At 38.3% G+C, this 21,100-nt stretch overlaps 1 protein-coding gene across 6 annotated transcripts in view; it reads left to right on the top strand.

The window, feature by feature from the left end:
- The window catches only part of ITSN1 (intersectin 1), a 252,754-nt gene that overhangs the window by 68,614 nt on the left and 163,040 nt on the right, over positions 1-21,100 (top strand). For 5 of the 6 annotated variants that reach the window (XM_070365814.1, XM_070365651.1, XM_070365712.1 and 2 more), the window contains 4 exons: positions 5,531-5,590; positions 7,720-7,812; positions 8,792-8,855; positions 20,224-20,384. In XM_070365814.1, coding sequence (XP_070221915.1) covers positions 5,563-5,590; positions 7,720-7,812; positions 8,792-8,855; positions 20,224-20,384 — 346 coding nt within the window. In that variant the 5' untranslated portion in view covers positions 5,531-5,562. Of the gene's footprint in view, positions 1-5,530; positions 5,591-6,577; positions 6,679-7,719; positions 7,813-8,791; positions 8,856-20,223; positions 20,385-21,100 lie in introns of those variants that run through there. The other variant, XM_070365766.1, reaches the window with a different exon arrangement.

Below are 21,100 nucleotides of genomic sequence, written 5' to 3'. Positions count from 1 at the left end.
CCTTTCCATTTTTATTCTAGAATGAGGGAGTAGGATGGGGTGGGATAGTGGTGGTGATGGTAGTGGTTGAATATGAGTAGAACAGCGCCTGAAACCAGACCATCACAACTCTCAAATACCAGATAATATCATGATATGTTATGTACTTTTGTGTATTCCTGAAAATATTTTTGTACCTTACAAGGTATTTTATTGTTGCTTATACTTTCATTTTTGTCTCACATTTTGACAGTTTTCTTTTCCTTTCTTTCTCAATGTTTAACTGATGCCAAATTTCCAGAAATTAAAAATTTTTCTTCTGTACCTTGCTATCCTGTAGGTCCTTTAACATAAAACTAAACCTTTTGATCAACTTTACAACAAAATTTTAAAAATAAATTTTTGTAAGAAATGAATGTAAAGTTTATTGCCTTAGTACCACGAAAATCTGCTTCAAATAAATTAGCCTGAATATTAGAAAAGGACACTGTGAACTGCATGTAGACAATAGATCTGTGAAAATGCAGGCCAGTGATAAAGTTATTTTAAATATGAAGAAGAATAGTCTCTTGTTTCCTTACCTCTCTGACTTCTGATACCTTCTAGCCAGCTTGCCTTTCTCTGGCAGCATGAGTAGTTGCCTGCAATCTAGAACTGTTGGAATACTGTAAATTTAAGGCTCCCCTGGTTCGGAGAAGGCAATGGCACCCCACTCCAGTACTTTGCCTGGAAAATCCCATGGATGGAGGAGCCTGGTAGGTTGCAGTCCATGGGGTCGCTAAGAGTCGGACACAACTGAGCAACTTCACTTTCACTTTTCACTTTTCATGCATTGGAGAAGGAAATGGCAACCCACTCCAGTGTTCTTGCCTGGAGAATCCCAGGGACGGGGGAGCCTGGTGGCTGCAGTCTGTGGGGTCACACAGAGTCGGACACGACTGCAGTGACGTAGCAGCAGCAGCTGGTTTGGTAAAGAATCAGTCTTTGGCTCAGTGTTCGGTAAAGCTCAGTGATTTGATAAGACTCAGTGTTTGGTAAAGAATCCTCTTGCCAATGCAGGAGATGAGAGTGTGATCCCTGACTTGGGAAGGTACCCTGGAAGAGGGAATGACAACCCACTCCAGTATTCTTGCCTGGAAAATTTCATGGACAGAGGAGCCTGGTGGGTACAGTCCATGGAGTCTCAAAGAATTTGGACTGCACTTAGTGGCTAAAGAACAAAAATAACAACAAAAAGAATAGTGCTTATAAATGTTCCATTGTAGATAAAATACCTTCTCTTATATTAAGATTATATCTTTAAATATTGAGACCAAGTATTCTCTGGTTAGGAATCTAGCAACCAACATAGTTCAGTGATGTGTTCACAGCATTAGTTCAAGTCTCTGCCTCTTCTGTAGGTTTTGCTTGTCTAGTTATTGGGACTTTTCCTTCTTGCTTTAAAACAGAATAATTTTTATTGGAGTGTAGTTGCTTTACAATGTTCTGTTAGTTTCTTTGCTGTGCTATGCTTCATCGTGTCCCGACTCTTTGCAACCCCATGGACCAGGCTCCTCTTTGCAACCCCACCCACCAGGCTCCTCTGTTCATGGGATTCTCCAGACAAGAATAGTGGAGTGGGTTGCCATTTCCTCCTCCAGTGGATCTTCTCAACCCAGGGATTGAACCTAGGTCTCCTGCATTGCAGGTGGATTCTTTACCAGTTGAGCTACGAGGGAAGCCCCTGTTAGTTTCTACTGTACAGCAGAATGAATCAGCCATACACATACATGTATCGCCTCCCGTTTGGCCTTCATTCCCACTCGGTTCACACAGCGCATTAAGTGGAGTTCCCTGTGCTATCCAGTACATTCTCATCAGTTATCTATTTTATGCATAGTTCAATAGTGTATAGGCACAACCCCAGTCTCCCAAGTCCTCTCACCCATTTTGCTTCTTTATATAAGATGATTCCAAGATGTTGTGAGAGTGTGGGCATTAATTAAGTATAAAAATAGATACTGTATGCTCATAATCTCATTTTGGTCTTTCGATCACTAATCCTTAACTAAATTCTGTTTTGGTTGTTAGAATTCTGCTAATTACTGGAATTGTGTAATTGTGAGGATTTCTTTTTCTGTGAATGAGTACACGTTTGAATTAACTCATCCCAATGCTCATTTTTATATTTACCTATTCCCCCCCTTTAATTTTATAATGTGTTAGAAAATTTTCAAACCTCCAGGAAGTTAGGAAGAATTATATGACATACCTATTTTTAAAGATGTTTTGCAAAGTTTATTTAATATAAAGTTAAAAGTTTTAAATTGTGCCAATAATTGAGTTTAGAAATTTTATTCCTCATAGTTAATTTTTGCCTTTTTTGTTGTATTTTAGTGTGCTAGAGACCAATTATACATATTTTGTATTTTATTTTTTGAAATCATTTAATATTTTTTGAGTAATCTCCCTTTATAATAGCAAAACACTGAATCAAATAACAAATGTATTTTAACACAGTTTTTATGCAAAGTGACATTTTAATACTGTTTTAAGGATGACCTATCACTTTTATAAATATAAATTTACAGAGGTGTCTTCTACTTTAAATACATTAAAATTTGAATTTTAATGTAAATATTGAAATTCAGAATCATATTTATTTTGTAACTTTCTGTGATTAGCTCCCCTTTCTGAAGCTGAAATGAAGAAAGGTTAAAGACTTTTCTCAAACATGTTTTAGCTTTTGGCTTAAAAATCCTAACATTTAGCCAAACTTTTCAAACTACTATTTACTATTTCTTGATTGCTCAATATTTAGTCCAAGTGTTTTTCTATTTTTTAATATGTAAATATAGGAATGTTTGCCTCACTCTAAAAAGATATAAGTAAGTCCAGCAATGTGTTTATGAAAGGTTTTTAATAACTTGGGGAAGTGAAAGTCGCTCAGTCATGTCCGACTCTTTGTAAGGAAATTCTCCAGGCCAGAATATTGGAGTGGGTAGCCATTCCCTTCTCCAGGGGATCTTCCCAACCCACGGATTGAACCCACCAGTTGAGCCCCCAGGGAATCCCAAGATACTGGAGTGGGTAACCTATCTCTTCTCTTGTGGAACTTCCCAACAGGAATCGAACCGGGGTCTCCTGCATTGGAGAGGATTCTTTACCAGCTGAGCTACCAGGGAAGCCCAACTTGGGGAAAGTATTTTTTTATAATGTAAAGTGTGCAAAAGAAGGAAACAATTACATATTTATAGAGAAAAGGCTACAGGAAATAGAAATGCTAAGTGTTAATAAAGTTGGGTGGACAGGCTTGTGTGCATGGTGCTGCCTTCTCTGATGAAGAACAGATCTTCCCCAGAATATTGCATCAGCTGGTGAGCTTTCTGCACTTGTTCTGAGGCAATGGCCCTGCATCCCTGATTCTTCAGGGAGAAGAACACCCATCTCTAGTTTCCTTTATGTAGATGCCTACGTTCCTGTGTATTTTCATTGTAGATCAGCAATCCCCAACCTTTTTGGCACTAGGGACCAGTTTCATGGAAGACAGTTTTTCCACAGAGGGAAATACAGTTTCAGGATAATTCTTACTTCTTTTATTATTACATTGTGATATATAATGAAATAATTATCCCACTCACCATAATGCAGACTCAGTGGGAGCCCTAAGCTTGTTTTCCTGCAACTAGATGGTCCCATCTGGGGATGATGGGAGACAGTGACATCCAAAGTGTGCTTGCTTATGTCCAGTTTACTCCATAATCTCATGTTTCGCAAAGATAGGATACTGGAAATGGAAGCAGGCTTTTCAGTGCTTTTATGGCAATCTCAGGATATTCTGCCTTGACTTCAATCCTAAACATATGGAGAGTTCGAGTTGACTCATACATACCTCTAAGGCCACAGCTATTTGGGATCTCAAGCGGTCATGGGAGTGAAGGGGAGTGGCTGTAAATGCAGATGAAGCTTTGCTTGCTTGCCCACTGCTCACTGTACCAGTCTTTGGCTCGGGGGTTATATTATTGATAGCTCTATATCCCCTGTTACAGATAGCTCACCTTAGCTGAACTGGTTGTATGGGTTGAAATCCCATTGTATGTGTTGAACTTCTGCCTTCACTCACTCCTGTTTTGTGTTTTTAAACCTCACTGTTAGATTTTTTTTTAATATAAGACTTTCAACTTCCATTTGATAAATGCTTACACTTGACTTTTTTGTACAAAAATAAAAGCTTTTTGGGCTTATCTGGCAAAATTCTATTACTTATTTCCCACATTCAGTTTTCTTGTGGTCTGCTTCAACACTTTAACACAACAAACCCACTGGTTTCCCTTCTGTGGTCTTTTTTGTCTACCAGAGCTTTTATTGTGTGGGACAGTACACCCCACCCCCCAGCTTCACTCTGGTTAGTTTTCCAGGCTAACTACTTCACAGATGTTCCATTCGGTTCTCTTTATTTCTTTCTTTATGACTGTGCCGGGTCTTCATTGCTACGCAGGCTTTTCTCTAGCTGTAATGAGCAGGGCTGCTCTCTCGTTGAGGTGAGCGGGGCTGCTGTTCACTGTGATACCCAGGCCTCTCGTTGCAATGGCTTCTCTTGTTTCAGAGTGCAGGCTCTCAGCACCAGCTCAGGAGTTGTGCCCAGGCTTATTTGCTTCAAGGCATGTGGAACCTTCCCAGACCAAGATCTAACCAGTGTCACCTGCATTGGCAGGTGGATTCCTATGCACTGTACCATCAGGGAAGTCCCCCAAATGGAAATTCTTTAATAGTTTGTATTCAGATTTTTTTATTTTAGTTTTTTTCCCTCATGCCTCACAGCATGTACTTGGGCTTCCCAGGAAACTCAGTGATAAAGCATCTGCCTGCCAGCGTAGGAGACACAGGAGATATGGGTTTGATCCCTGGGTCGGGAATATCCCCTGGAGGAGGAAATGGCAACCCACTCTAGTATTCTTGACTGGAATACTCCACAGGGGAGCCTGGTGGGCTAAAGTCCATGAGGTCACAAAGAGTCAGACAGGACTGAGAACATCCTGTGTGTGTGTGTTCTCAAAAATGAAGTGGGTCTGCTGCTTCAGGAAAAATGACTGCCAGCATCTGTTGCTGATGATAACAGTTCATGAGTTCGCAAAGAGTCACCAAAAAAAAAAAAAAAAGAAGAAGGTAAGACAGTGCACTGCGTGTACTAGTGTTAATGAAAAAGAGCAGTTGTTGTAACCATCAAGCAGATGGACTAGTATATGTGGTGGTTAGGAAAAAGATTTAAAAAATAACAAATTCAACAATGCAATGAGTGGGATAATAGTACAGGATCACTCACCAGACTGAGAGTTTCTTGTTGCCCTAGAGGCTTTCATCCACATTCCTTAGTGCCCATCACTGCACCCGGGACTAAGAAGCTGTGCAGAGAAGGAATGAATGAATGAACCCTTAGTGGTAACCTTCATTTGCAGTGTTATCTCCTAGCTCTAGTGTCAGTCTTCAGGTCATTAAAGACAGCCTGTCAGTGTGTTTATAAGTACCTAGAAGTGAAGTTTTCATGAACTTAAATGTTGCGTTTCAATTGCAGGCGTCCCTTAGCAAGGTGAAAGTAACAGAACCATGGCTCAGTTTCCCACACCTTTTGGTGGTAAGTTTTCAAAGATTTTTTCTTTTTTTTTAATGTACTTTGGAACTGTAGTTTTAAAAACTTAGTATTATGGCAGATTTCAAATATTCACATAAATAGAGGGAATAGTTCAATCAACCCATTGCATAGTTTCAGTGATTATCAATCAACTTATGGTCAATATTGATTCACTTGGATTCTTTTGAGCACCTCGCATATATATATCAGATCATTTCATCCACAGACATTTTAGTGGACATTTCTAAAAGGTAACACTTTTAAAGATATAACTATGATACTGTTACCACTCCAATGAAATTTATAGTAATTCCTTAATGTTCTCAACTATAGAGTCACTGTTAAAAATTTCCCTGATATTCCTTAGGTGTTACTTTTTTGTTACAGTTTGGTTCAACTCAGGATCTGAACAAGACACAGTGAATTAGTTCATGTGTCTCTTTAGTTGCTTTGTTAGTGAACCATCCCCCTCCCCCATCTCTGTTTTGATTTGTTGTTTTCTGCAATTTATTTGTTCAGGTTACTGGGTCATTTATATTCTGTACTTTGTTTGGAAGACTGGATTTGAAGCATGCAATTTTTGTTTTGCTTTAGTTTATCTATTTGAAACATCAATCTGCACAAAATTTTCTTTTCAGGTAATCTTCCCTAAGATTATTAGGAAAGTGTTAAATGTTGGTTTCCCTTACTGGCCACGTTTTGTTTTGTCTTAAAGAGATACAGTTCCCAAAGTATCTCTTGGCAACTGTCACACCTGGTCACCATGAAGAGAGTAAGGCAGCCCAAAGCCTCATTCCTGTGATCACGTCAGGAAAAGTCTCTGTGGGATTCTTAGTGCAGAAATCTGCAATCTTTTCAAAACCATTCATGTTACTATTTTATTTTGTGTTTTGTCTTTGTCCCCCTTCTTAATCACTGAGCACGTTTTTGTTTTGTTTGTTTGTTTGTTGGGGTTTGCTTTTACTAGACGAATTTTGACAGGGCCCCAGACGTTGAGGACTGTAGGACCTGTGAGGGATCTGATCTGCCTGGGTCGCCCTCTTTTCCCTGATGTCTGTCGCAGTGCCTGGCACATACAAGGCTTTCAGCAAGTACGTTTCCAGGGACGGAATGAATTGCTGCGCTGACCATCACTGTCATCAGACCTGCCCCGTCACGTATTGTCTGTTCCCACCATTTGGGAAGACGTCTGAACTCCTGAAAGCCTTTTTCTTAATGTAATCAAGAGTTATTTTGGTGAATTCATGTGAGGAGACCTCGTAACTAAAGTGGGTTCCCCTCGTGGCTCAGATGGTAAAGGATCTGCCTCCAGTGCAGGAGACGTGGGTTTGATCCCTCGGTTGGGCAGATGCCCTGGGGAAGGGAATAGCTACCCACTCCAGTATTCTTGCCTGGAGAATCCCATGGACAGAGGAGCCTGGTGGAGCCCTAAAGTGAGGACAGTCTCAGAAATGAGGGAACATTTGGTCAGTCCAAGAGTTGAAACTGAAGAACTTAACCCTGTTTTCTCTGGTTTGTCATTGTTTTTTTTTTTTTTCCCCCAAGATACTCATTTCCCATTTTTAAAATCAGTTTCAGTGAATTATAATCTACATTCTATAAAAGTTACTGAAGTCTAGTGTTTGAGTATTTTTATCACTCCAAAAAGATTTTCATGGAATCAACTAGAATACTAATTTAGTGAAGCTCAATTTTTCCATAACTTTCACAAAGAATGTATGTTAATGTCTTTTTTTCTTTGCTTGCTTTACTCTTACTTTTCTCTTTTTTTTTTTTTCTTTAAAAAGTTATCTTATTGCAGTATAGTTGATTTACAGTGTTGTGTTACTTGGTGTTGTACAGCAAAGGGAATCCGTTACACATAGACTTATATCTACTGTTTTTAGATTCTTTTCCCATTTAGGACATTAGAGAGTATTGAGTAGAGTTTCCAATGCTGTATAGTTCTTATTATTATCTATTATATACATAGTACTGTGTATGTGTCTACTCAACTTCCAAGGACAAACAGATGGTAATTTATCAAATGGTTTATAATATACTGACCATATAAGTGTTGTGGAAACTGTGTGTGAGCATGTTGTTTTTCTTTTTTCGTTGAATAATTCCTTTGTCTTTTCTTTGGCTTGTAGGCAGCCTGGATATTTGGGCCATAACTGTAGAGGAAAGAGCAAAGCATGATCAACAGTTCCATAGTTTAAAGCCAATATCTGGATTTATTACTGGTAATTGGAGTCAGTATTTTTACATTTTTACTTACCGTAGTGCATATATCTGTGGAAAGTCTATTATGCAGAGTGAAGGTCGGCACCTATGACCAAAGATGTACTTTACTTATTTGACTTAGCCTGGATTCTGTATTTTCACAGTTACTTTTCCTCCGATGCACTCAAGCCTTTCTGCAGTTTTTAATGGATGCCAAGTCACTGTTTTAGCCATATCACTGGTGGGAATTGGTGAAATTAATGGATACATTCTTTAAGTAATTGTAGCATTGGACTGTGGTCCTTGAGTAAAAACACTTCCTGAATTCTGACCTTGACCTTGGCTTGAGAAGCTTGAGTAAATTAAGAGATATGAACATTTAAAAACATTTTGTTTATTACTGTGTCCTTAAAGATGCCTTTGTACTTTGCCTTTTCTAGTCTTTCCTGTTTGATTACTTTTCAGGAATTAGCTTTAGAGAAAATGAAATCTAGATTTCCTGGAGACTTGTTTTTGTGTATGTTTGTCTCAGTTCTCTTTAACTTATTAATTCTTAGTCATTGATGTCATTCTTTTGATCACTGTTACTCATTCTCCATAAATATGTTAGCAGTACCAATAATTTGAAGTGTAGGTAAATGGGAATAGCAAAGACCCCTTTTGTAAAGTAGAAGTATGGGTCAGCAGTTTCTTGGGGATTCCTGGAGGTACACTTTGTCATAATATGTAGCTGTTACCATTTTAATTACTAGCAGATTTATTAACATAGACAGTCTACCCTTACATAATGGTACACACTTTTTTTTTTAAGTGTTACGTTCTGAAGTCCATGCTGATGTATTCATTTTATTGTTACTTACAAACTTATCATTTGGCTTTTAAAATGTATTCAGTTTCGTATTTACTAGATTATTAGCCTCTTTCATTTTTGTAATTTTGACATAGGACTTTTCTGTCATCCACTATTTTCTTCTAAAACTTTATCCATTTAATTTACAGGTGATCAAGCTAGAAACTTTTTTTTTCAATCTGGGTTACCTCAGCCTGTTTTAGCACAGATATGGTAAGTTGGAGCTTCATATATACAGAAGGTTGTAAAAAAAAATAGTTCAGTAATATCTAATCTTAATTTCTTAAATTATTGAAGGAAAACATGTATCTCTAGTCTGAAATATGCTTCCACCAGAGAAATACTTCTGAAAATTATCTTTCTGATATGGAACTTGAAAAAGTGGTGACATTTGCAAGATAACACTGTTGTAAATTTGACTTCCCAGTTGAGAAATCTGCATTTTAATGTTTTCTCACCAATTGTTTTGGCTTCATTCACATCACCCATGCTCAACTGAGTGTCCCACATTTCTTGGTTTGTAATGTGATGGTATTGTATCTTTCACTGAATAAAAGGCAAAGAAAATATTTCAGGCTCAATAGGGAAATAACCAATGAAAGAGTGAAAAAAACCAGTATTTATTACAATGTTGTACAAGGTGAGCACATAATAAATATTGGTGAATCCCTTGATTAACTGGCACAAATAAGTACTCAGTCTTTTGAAACCATTGGAAAAAGAGTGAATGAAAAAGAGTGGCCAATATAGTTTTGGGTACTAGGCCTATGACTTTGGGAAGCTGTGGTGAATTCTTTGGCCAAGAGGCCATGCTTTCCTGCAATGGATGGTTCTTACAGTTGATTCTTCATTTCCCTGGGTTTCTTAGTATTGTGGAGACAGCTTGCTGTAGTGTCATCTGTACAACTATCTATCTTTATGGTTTGAAACGTGTATTTATTCTCTCCCCGTCAGCCTCAGTTTTCAAATCTAGAAAATGGGAAGATGCATATTTATTTATAGGAGTATTGAGTGGTTTAGCAGAGAAACTGTATACAAAGACCTTAGTGCGGGCCCTGGCACATTACAGGTCCTCAAAACAAAACTTCAGGAAGGTACCTGCTGTCATCATCAGGGATTGGGTGTTCCACGTTGACTGAATTACCCAACCAATTGCTTGTCCCCTTAGTTCATTAACTTTAAAATATTTTTAATTTTATGAAAATTAATAAAGTTGACGTAGTTCCTTATTGCCTTTAAGTGGAGTCTACAGTACATAAGCCTGATTATAAGTCATCAGTATGAAAATGATTTACTGTGCTCTGACATAACAAAACTTACATGGGAATTTATGTATTATTTGTGAGTGGATATATTTGAATTGAAATTAAATGATACCCAGATTCCTGTGCTTTTTTTGGTGTCTGCTTTGTTCTCTTTTTCCTGGTTGTCAGCATATTGGCTCCCAGACTGTCCCTTTTAACTATTATACCCTTCTTGTACTAAGTTCTGATCTATTTGAAGCAGAACAATCAAACAAGGTTTTTGAAATCAAGTAACAGGTAGAGAGAAAAACACACAAAGAGAGGTAGACAGAGAGAACACTCATGTATCAGTGAGCAGTGTCACTGACATGTTGGTTAAGTGTGCTCAGTCACTTCAGTCGTGTCTGACTCTTTGCGACCCTATGAACTGTAGCCTGCCAGGCTCCTCTGTCCATGGGATGCTCCAGGCAAGAATACTGGAGTGGATTGTCATGCCCCGCTCCAGGGGAGCTTCCCAACCCAGGGATCAAACCTGCATCTCTTAAATCTCCTGCACTGGCAGCCCTGTTAAGTGCCTAAGTCTAAATGGGAAAGACTTGTGACGTCTGTGTTAAACTTCTGCTTTGTGTTCTGGTGATTATGTTTCATGCAATCAACCAAGGTCACTCACTAGACTCTTCTTTTTCCAGATTAATTTCTTTCACTGAATTCTGCTCCTATACTGTATTTACAATCTGTGAAGGTTCATTCAAGAAGCAGTCTTGTGATGAATTACTGCAAGGAGATCTCACTTAACATTTGTTCACTCAGCAGTGGAAAAATATCTGTCAGATGTCTCCTATGGACCAATGACTGTTGTAGGTGCTGGGAACATAGCTGTGAACAAAACTGACACAATTTGTGCTTTCATAGAGATTGTAATCCAGTGGAAGGAGATGGTCAATAACAGCATAAAAAGTGTCACATGTTAATAAGTGTAATGGAGAAAAACAAAGTATTATTTAATAAATTTCACTTCTTTCCATTAACACAGTTAATTTTCCAAACTTTTTTTTCTTTGGTGCAGGAATTGGGGTGGGGCACAGGGGAATTCCCTGGCAGTCCAGAGCTTACATCTCTGCACTTCCACTGCTGGGGGCCTGGGTTTAATTCCTGGTCAGGGAACTAAGATGCCACAAGCCAAAAATAAAAAAAGAACAAAACAAAACTGCTTTTTTTTGTTTGTTTGTTTCTGTTTTGTTTACCAGAGTACACTAAAGTAATTTTTGCCAACTTTTTCTTTTCATTGTGAAAAATTGTGTTAACAGTGAAGATAATGAGTTGGCAGACTTAGGTTAAATCCAAAATGTTTTTTATCTTTCTTTTCTGACATTTTGTTAAATTTGTGATGGCATATTTTAGTTTCATCGAGAATTACTACTAGGGGGAAGAAACAAAACAAAATACACTTACACACCTATTGGGACTTCCCTGGCGGTCCAGTGGCTAAGATTCCACATTGTCAATGCAGGGGGCTGGGGTTTGATCCCTGGCTGGGGAACTGGAGCCCACATGCTACAACTAAGACCCCTTCCTAGCCAAACAAAAACCCCCAAATCAAAAAAAACACACCTTTAAGTATCTTCCCAAAAGAAATAGCTTTGAAAGGTCATTGTAAATTTTATGAGGCACAGATGTCCTGCTAAGATGCTGGAATGGTGTGATGCAGAGTGTGAGGAAGATCTGTCTTTTAGCACCAGCTTCTTCAGGGCTTCCCAGATGGCTCAATGGGTAAAGAATCCACCCGCCAATTCAGGAGACTCGGGAGATGCAGGTTTGATCTCTGGGTCGTGAAGATCCCCTGGAGGAGGAAATGGCAACCTACTCCAGTATTCTTGCCTGGAGAATCCCATGGACAGAGGAGCCTGGTGGGCTACAGTCCCTGGGGTCACACACAGTCAGACACGACTGAGCGGCTGCGCACACACAGCACAGTTTCTTGTTCCCTTTATAAGCCTGAGCAGTACTTCACCTCTTCATGTTTTGGTTTTTAAGTTTATAAATAACAGCTGACCTGATGAAGTAGGTTTTCCTCCCTATCTTTGATACTAATCTTGTGTTCTCACTTGTTTTTTCTGATAAGGTCAAAGGCTTCAAAAGAAGCCCTTCCCCTTTTGGTAGAGGAGCGGGTTTGAGTCTATAGAGTTTTAGGCAGTCTGTGCCACTCCTCTGGAGAAGAAGAAAATTTTTGTATTGAGAATTAGGAACTTTTTCTAGTTTCTCTTTCTCTTTGTGCCTTTCTTTCTTTGCTCTAGACCACAGTTGAAATGTAGAAGTGATGGGGGCTGCTGGGGAATCTCTCTTAGAATTCATGTAGAAACTGTACTCCAGTTAATTTATTTATGAGCTTTGGAACTGTAACCTACTAATACTTTGGAGATATGTATCTGTCCAGTCCAGTTTCTAATTAAGAATACAGGAAATCCTAAATTCTCCCTCAGAGGATGGAGTCAAGTCGGTGTGTTTAAAGCCAAGTTATAACAGTAACCAAAGATGATTCCTCTCCCTAGAAATTGTCTTACTACTAAGGAGCTGAAAGGAAAGCCACCAATATCCTCTTATCTTTTGGCAACTTAAATGCTTAACATCGTTCCAACCTTAGGCTCGTGTGGAGACAGGAAAGAACAAGGCAGAGGGCAATGGACAAGAGCCTTGAATAGAAGACAGGTAGAGAGAAGACAAAGAAGTTGAATGAGGGCTTTGGAATCAGAGGCGGTAGGGGCCATGGAAAGAGGGGACAGAAGCTGTTAAGGAGAGAAGTGAGGGGAAGAGAGGGAGCACTGCTTGGAAACAGCCCCGAGAGAAGAGGAGGAAGCCAGAGGCAGAAATTAGGGGCAGGGATCAGGGCAGTCACCCCTTAGGATACCATTTAGGAACCTCTGAACATACGTCAGGAGGGCCTTCAGCCCCCAGCAAGATCAGTTTGCTAAAGTCCCTGGCTCCCCCAGAAGTCATCCAGAACATTCCTGAGTCTTCACCATCTCAGTTCATGTTCGTGAGCATCTCTCCAGCTGGTGGGAGCCATGCCTGATTGCTCTCCTTTCGTTACCCTGTACAACCAGTCTATCAGCGTATACTTTTGACTTCATTAGACTGTATCCCCAATCTGGCCCCTGACTTTCTGTCTCCTTTGCTACCATCCTGATTTGTCACAGTGGGCCGAATAACTGTGCCCACGATCTGACCATCCTGACTGGAGTCTCTCTTTCACACTTGTCCCTTTAGCTTCCATTCTCCAAGCAGCAACCCAACAATCTTTCAAAAAAGTAAATCCTGCCCCCCGCCAAAAGGTAAATCCATTTAAAACTCTTCATTAACAAGAAAACCCAAAGTCGTTACCAAGGCCATAGGCCCATGTGAACTGGGCTCTTGGCTGTTTCCCTCTTTTATTTTGTACCATTTTCTTCTTAATTTTTTGCACTCTGGTTTCACTGACCTTGTTTATATTCTTTAAATGCCTCAGGGTCATTGCACTTGGCATTTTCTCTCCCTGCCTTGCAGCTCTTCTAGATCCTTACATATCTGGCTGATTACCCATCAGGTTTCGATTCATGGGTCACCTTCCCTGAGAAGGGCTTCCTGAGCACTTGTCTAAAGTACTTTCCTCTCAGTTTTGGATGGACATGTACACAGGGCTGCATTTAAAATGGGTAACCAGCAAGGACCTACTGTATAGCACAGAGAATCCTGCTCAATATGGTGTGTCAGCCTGAATGGGAGGAGAGTTTGGGGAAGAATGGATACATGTATATGCATGGCTGAGTTCCTTGGCTGGTTACTGAAACTATCACAGCATTGTTTCTTAATCAGCTATACTCCAATACAAAACAAAAAGTTTTAAAGGCAAAAAAATAAAATTTTTCCCTCTCCCTACCTGCTCCTGCCAACATCTTCTCTTTCCGATTGCTTTGCTTTCTTTCTTTTTTTTTTTTTTTAAGATTTTTTTATGTGAACCAGTCTTTGTTGAATTTGTTACAATATTGCTTCAGTTTTATGTTTTGGTGGGTTTTTTTGGCCACGAGGTATGTGGAATCTTAGGTCCCCAACCAGGTATCGAATCCACACCCACTATCTTGAAAGGCAAAGTCCTAACCACTGGATTACCAGCGAAGTCCCCTTGCTTTATTTCTTAATAGCACTTATCAATATGTTGAGTAGTCTGACTGGTTTTCTTGTGGAGTGTCTGCTTACACTGAAACAAGGACAGGAACTTTGCCTGTCTTTACCTTAGTTGTAAGCCCAGTTCCTGAATGGAGACCTTAGTAAGTGATCTTTTCAAAAAATATTTGTTGGGAAATTCCCTGGCAGTCTAGTGGTTAGGACTCCGCACTTTCACTGAGGTGACCTGAGTTCAGTCCCTAGTTGGGGCACTAAGATCCCACAAGCTGTGCTGCAAAGCCAAAAATTTTTTTTGTTGTTGTGTGAATAAACAAAGAGATGGTGAGTGACTGGACCAGATTAATCTGGACAGGGAGGTGAGCAGCCTGTGATGAGCCTTTGTGGGTGAGGTGGCCTCCTAAAGGAACTGTCTGATGCAGTGAATGAGATGGAGTGGAGACAGGTCCTTCTTTCCTCTGAATCGTGTGATACAGACAAGGTAAGTTTCAGAAGAGCTACACGCCTGTCCACCGCAAACCCCAAACCCATTCGGTGGCGTTCAAGGTTACCTCATAGTTCTTTTGTTTACAGACTGAGGATGTATGAAGTGCTGTGTTCAGAAGTTACTTGAATGTTTTTTTCCTATGTGGACATGTACTCATTCAAAATACTACTAGGTTTATTTGTATTTTTCTTTGTTATTGTTGTTGTTTTGTTTTTAATTAATTTTTGTTGAAATATAGTTAATTTACAGTGTTGTGTTAGTTTCTGCTATACAGCAAAGTGAATCAGTTAATGTATGAACATACATCCACTCTTTTTTTAAGATTCAATTCCCATATAAGTCATTACAGAGTATGGAGCAGAGTTCTCTGTGCTATTCAGCAAGTCCTTATTAGTTATCTGTTTTATATATGGTAGTATGTATATGTCAGTCCCAATCTCCTTTATCCACCCCCACCCCCAACCCCAGTTTTATTTGGTTTAGTTTTTATTCAGTTCAGGGATCTGCTCTCATCTTTGTGGACTTAATTTTAATTTTTGAATATGTAACACATTAGCAAGGTTCCAAAAGCTTATTATCTTTTTGTTGTTTATTTCTGTGGGGAAAAAACGTGTCCCTAATATGTATGTGAATTTAAATTATTTCCTCTTCCTTCTGCTTTGAAAGTAACCTCCTATAAATGTTCTTTTGTTCTTTCCTTTTCTCACTTAACAGCATATCCTAAAAATCACTCATATCATCGCATAGAGATCTTTATTATATTTTCTTTTTACAGTTATGTAATACTTATTGTGAATGGTATACCATAGTTTATTCAACCAGTTTCCTATGTTTTCTGCATTTGGGTTATTTCTAATATTTTACAGTTACAAATAATGCAGCGAAGAATGAGCTAAAGCATGTGTTTTTGTATTGTTGGAGGTGTACCTTCAGGGTAAATTCATAGGATTGAGTTGCTGCATCAAAGAGTAAATCTATATGTAGTTCTGCAGGTGTTGCCAGATTTTCCTATGCTTGGAGTTGAAGCACTTTTTCCCATTGGATATAAGAGCAATGTGTGGTTTATTTGTACAAATCAAACAAAAAACTTACCCTTAATACAGTATACTTGTGGACCTTTTCTCATCTCCACCATGCCTGTTATTATATATAGATTTTAATATCAGACTAAACATCGTGTTTAAGATCAGTTTGTATTCAAGAGTCATAAATATTGTTTCACTTTTTATTAAAAATATTTTTATCAGACATTTTTTAACTTTGGAAGTTGTGTGAATTTAATTTCAGGATTCTCAGACTTTTAGTTAGTTTTCTGGGGTGATTATTAGAACTGAGTAAACTGAGAAATAACTATACATACGTAAAGCGAGCTCCCCAGGTGGCTCAGTGGTAAAGAATCCATCTGCCAGTGCAGGAGATAGGGGTTCAGTCCCTGGTACAGGAAGGTCCCCTGGAGGAGGGCATGGCAACCCACTCCAGCACTTGCCTGGAGAATTCCATGGACAGAGGAGTCTGGCGGGCTACAGTCCATGGGGTCGCAAAGAGTCAGACTAAGTGATCGAGCATACACACACACAGGAGATGAAGTGGATAGCAGAGCTGAAATCATATTTTGCAGAGAAAATTTGAGAAATAGAATTCTGACTCTTTTCCAGTGTCTTAGGAGGGATTGGAGAGAGTTGAGCTTTGTAGGAGTAACTGTTATAATTCTAAAAAGACCTTTGAATTTTTATTACCAAGGAATCCCAACAGCTATGTTATGTTAGTTGGGCAGAAGAAGTTTTTTAAAAAATTCACACAAAATTGTTAGAAATGTTTTGGGATTTTAGTGAATGTTTAGAACCTGAGCATTACGTGTTTCCTCTCCTCTCCCATCTAGGCTTTTGCTAATTATGTCATTACTAGAAAGTCTTTTTCCCCTAACCCACTCATTATCCCACACTAGATATTTTTGTTTCTCTCTAGAAAATGTGTTTTGGGAGCAGTAGTGTGGGGAATAGAAAGTAGGAATCTATCTGCTGGTTTTTTTTTTTTTTTTTGTAAAGTATGCATGTCAGTATTGATCATTGGGAACCTTTATTATATCTGTGAAAACCATTTGAAATACCTGAATGTCTTTTAAAAAATATTCGAGGGACTTCTGTGGCCGTCTAGGGGTTAAGACTCCATGCTTGTACTGTGGGGTGGGGCAACAGGTTTGATCCCTGGTCAGGGAACTGTGATCCCACATGCTGCACAGTGTCCCCCAAAAAAGAAAAATTGGTAAAAGAAAGCTCACCATTTCATTTTATTGATTCAACTTACTTTATGAAACCTGAAAAACAGACTAAAAATAAAGCAACCAGAAACTAATCTCAATTATGATCATAGACACGGAAAAATGAAAACAAAATCTTAGCAAATGGAATTCTACAATGTATAAAACCTATGACCAACTTGAGTTTATGCCAGGATTTGTTCAAGGTCAAGGAATTCCCTCAACATTATTTCGCTCAGTCGTGTCCATCTCTTTTCGATTCCATGGACTGTACCCTGCCAGGTTCCTTCTCTCCATGAAATTCTCCAGGCAAGAATACTGAAGTGGGTAGCCATTCCCTTCTCCAGGAGATCTTCCCGACCCAAGGATTGAATCCAGGTCTCCTGAATTGTAGTCTGATTCTTTATCGTCTGAACCACCAGGGAAATCCATATTATATCAGTAGATAAAAGGAAAAAGAAGATGTGTGTGATCAGGTCTTCAGATGCTGATTAAACATTTGATAAAATGTATAGCAAGCATTTCTAGTAGAAAAAGGGAACTGCTTAAATATGTCAGATTACATTCTAAAAATCAGTACCAAATATTACACTAAACAGTGAAACACTACAGCCATTTAACTTAAATTCAGAACTACGCTGGAATGCCCACTCAGTAATGTGATGGAGACAGTAAGAACAGTGAAAGAGAGGAAGGGTATAACTATAGGAAACGAAAGCTAACTCTTTTGCTGTTTAGGTGATTGTGTAAGTTTCACAGAAGTTTGGTAAGATTGATCAGCCAGCAGAAATGATTATTAAAAGCAAAATTGTTCTCTGTGCTTGACATAAGCGTCTAAATATGGAAATGAGGAACCTGTTCTGTTTGAGTGACAGAAATGATAAAATTCCTAAGACCCCATTTAACGAGAATAGTAATTACTTATATGGAGAAAGTGATGTAATGTTTTTAACATCAGGAGAACTGAATGTACTGTTTTCTTTGGACAAACTATCATAAATATGTCAGTTCTATAAAAATTAATATATCTAATGCAGTTTCATTTTGGATTTCAAGAAAGTTGTTTATAGAATAGATAAATTATCTTAAAGTTCATAGGGAAAAAGAAATGTCTGAATAGCCAAGCAAATTTTTAAAAACACTTTTCTTGGGATTTACAGTGTTGTGTTAGTTTCTGCTGTATAGTGAAGTGAATTGGTTACACATACACATGTATCTACTCTGTTCTAGATTCTTTTTCTGTGTAGGCCGTTACAAGGCATTGTGTAGACCTCCCTGTGCCGTACTCTAGGTCCTTATCCGTTATCTGTTTTATATGGTGTAGTGTGTATATGTCAACCCCAGTCTTCCAATTTACATCTCCCTGCCTGACCCCCTGGTAACCATAAGTTTGTTTCTACATCTGTAACTCTGTTTCTCCTTTGTAGATAAGTTCATTTTACTCTTGTTGTTTTTGTTTTTTTTAAGATTCCACATATAAACAATGTCATGTGGTATTCGTCTTTCTCTGACTTCACTCAGTATGACAATCTCTAGGTTCATCCAACAATTTTTTTATTTATTTTTTTAATTTTTTGTTTGTGTTGTGTTTTGTGTTTGTGTTGGTTTCTGCCAAACATCAACACAAGTTTTTTTTTATATAAGTCTTGCCAGATACTGGAGTCAGTGCAATCAGATTATTGTCACGTTGACCTGGAAATTATTCAGAGTAGATAATCCAGAAATAGATCTCATTTCATATAAACATTTAATAAACCACAAAAATATTTTTATGCTTCAGCGAGAAAAGAATGGATTGGTTCCTAAACATTGCTGGGAAAGTTAAGTATCCATCTATCTGATGGAAATCTGATTGAACCCTGGGGTAACATACCACACATATATGCAATTACAGTCAGTTTAAAGGTTGAAATGTAATAAAGTAATACAGTTTCAGAAAAGAAAGCTATGTTATCAAAGAAATATTTTACATGTATAAAAATGTAGAATTTCTGTATGCTGAAGAATTACACAAAATGGATCAAGTTTAAAAAATTCTTTCAGCAACTGACAGATAAACAGTTGATGTGTAACGTACAATGAGCTCTTTTAAACTGACAAGGAAAAGACGTGCAGTCCATCAGAAAACTTGGCAAAGGATGTGAATGAGCAATTCATAGACGCATGAGTCCAAATGCTCAAGAAACATGGCAAGTGATGCTGAAGCCGCTAGCAGTGAGAGAAATTCGGGTTCCATGATGTGGTTTGCTGGAGGGCTCATTGCTGGCAGGGGAGCTCCTATCTGAGGCAGAAGGATGGTTCGTGTGGCCATAGTGTTTCCTTTATGATTTTATGAGCTTTACAAATTTTCCCGAGAGATAGTGTTGACTTTTAGAATTTTTAACATTTTTAAAGGTTTGTAATCTTTTTATGACACTTTTCTCTGTGCCTCATGTTTTACTACTTTGCATTAACTCCAGCCAATATGGGGTTATTTTCTACGTAACGTAATTTTCTTTTGTGGACACAGTCTGTGGCTCATTTAAAAGATGGCTAAGGATTAAGTATTTTAATTGGAGTAACTGGTCTTAACATTTGAAGTTTCAAATAAAAATTTTGTTAAGACAGGTTTTAAAAAATAAATCCTCAGGCCTTTGATATCTAGACTTCAACAAATGAAATCCGAAGGACCATTTTTTGTACAGAAGAGGTTAAGTCACATGCAGTTTCAGTTTGCCAAAACGTAGTTTCCAGTTGCAAGTCCAGACTCTGTTCTTCTGTTTGGTTATTCTTTGTTGAGAAAAATACTCTATAAACAGCTTATTGAAAGTTGTGCTTGACCATTTATGTTTGAACACCACTTTCAGATAGTGTGTTTATAAGCTCATTTAATTAATTTTCACAGCTTTAAAAGTATGCCAGTATTACATTATAGTAGAGCATAGCATGTCACATCCCCGTGGTGAGGTTTGTAGAGCCCCATAGATGAGTTGATGCAATCTAATCAAGAATCTAGAAATAAACTCTTGTTTCCAAATACCTTTGTTTCCCCCATAATAGCTTAACAAAATTCACAGTTTTAAAATGTACAGTTCAGTGTTTTTTTAGTCTATTCAGAGTTGTGTAACCATCACCAATATCCAATTGAGAACATTTTCATTGCTCCAAAAACAAGCTCCATTTGGTGTCCATAGTATATGTCCTGACATTCAGACTGAAAATTACCTTGTGTATCATATAAATAATGCATGTATAAGTGAAGACTAACACAGTAAAACATAATTCGTCGTTATGTAAAACCTATTCAGTTTTTCCCTACAGCTTGGTAAACAAGTTTTGTTTTGTTTTCTCTGGGACCAAGGGAGCTGACTCTCTAGTTTTTGTGTGGGTGGGACTGGTGGTTTGGGAAAGGTTCTTTTAAGGTCACAGTCATTCTGAGCCCATGCTGTTGTTCTGCAGGGCGCTCGCTGATATGAATAATGATGGAAGGATGGATCAAGTGGAGTTTTCCATTGCTATGAAACTCATCAAGCTGAAGCTCCAAGGATATCAGCTCCCCTCTGCACTTCCCCCTGTCATGAAACAGCAACCAGTTGCTATTTCTAGTGCACCAGCCTTTGGTGAGTCTAAAAGGAATCAGTTCATATATTTCATTGTATGTTTTTAAAATAAATATTTCCTTCTCCCTGCCATATCAGTTTGTAGCACTGAAATTCTAGGAGACATTCACTCTGAAAAATGATGGCCCTGTGCACAAAGATAATGCTGGAAGGGGAGAAAGCAAAAAAAGAAAGAAATGAAAGCAAAGGTGCAGATTGTCAGGGAAAAAGGATTAAACTTGCAGTGTCTGTTGCATCTTTTCTCTCTTTCTTGCCCCTATTGGATTCTTGACCCTTCTTCACATCTTCACATACTTCCCTTTGGTTTTGTGTTTTTTGGAGCATTGTTTTGTTTCCTTATGCTCCTTTTGTTTATAGTATCAAGAGAAATGTATTTTTGTAATAATAGTTGAGGCACTTGGTTACATTATGTTACTTCTTCACACAAAATGCCACGGTGGGGGGGAATGAAAATTATTATCCCAATTTAAAACATAATTCCATAAAATGCCATCTTTTAGTCAGATATTTTTCTTAAACATTAATTGGTAGGCATGTTCCTGGTGGTCCAGTGGTTAAGACTTCAAGCTTCCAATGCAGAAAGCATGGGTTCAATTCTTGGTCAGGGAACTAGATACCACATGCCCTATGATATAGCCAAAAAGAAAAAAAGAAAATTAAATGATAATTAGTTGACTAAGATCACAGTCAACTCTGCTTTCTTTTTCTTTTCCTTT

This window comes from Bos mutus, chromosome 1 (genome assembly GCF_027580195.1).
Source record: "Bos mutus isolate GX-2022 chromosome 1, NWIPB_WYAK_1.1, whole genome shotgun sequence".
In the NCBI taxonomy this organism is placed as follows: domain Eukaryota; kingdom Metazoa; phylum Chordata; class Mammalia; order Artiodactyla; family Bovidae; genus Bos; species Bos mutus.
This window is presented reverse-complemented; position numbering and strand designations above follow the sequence as displayed.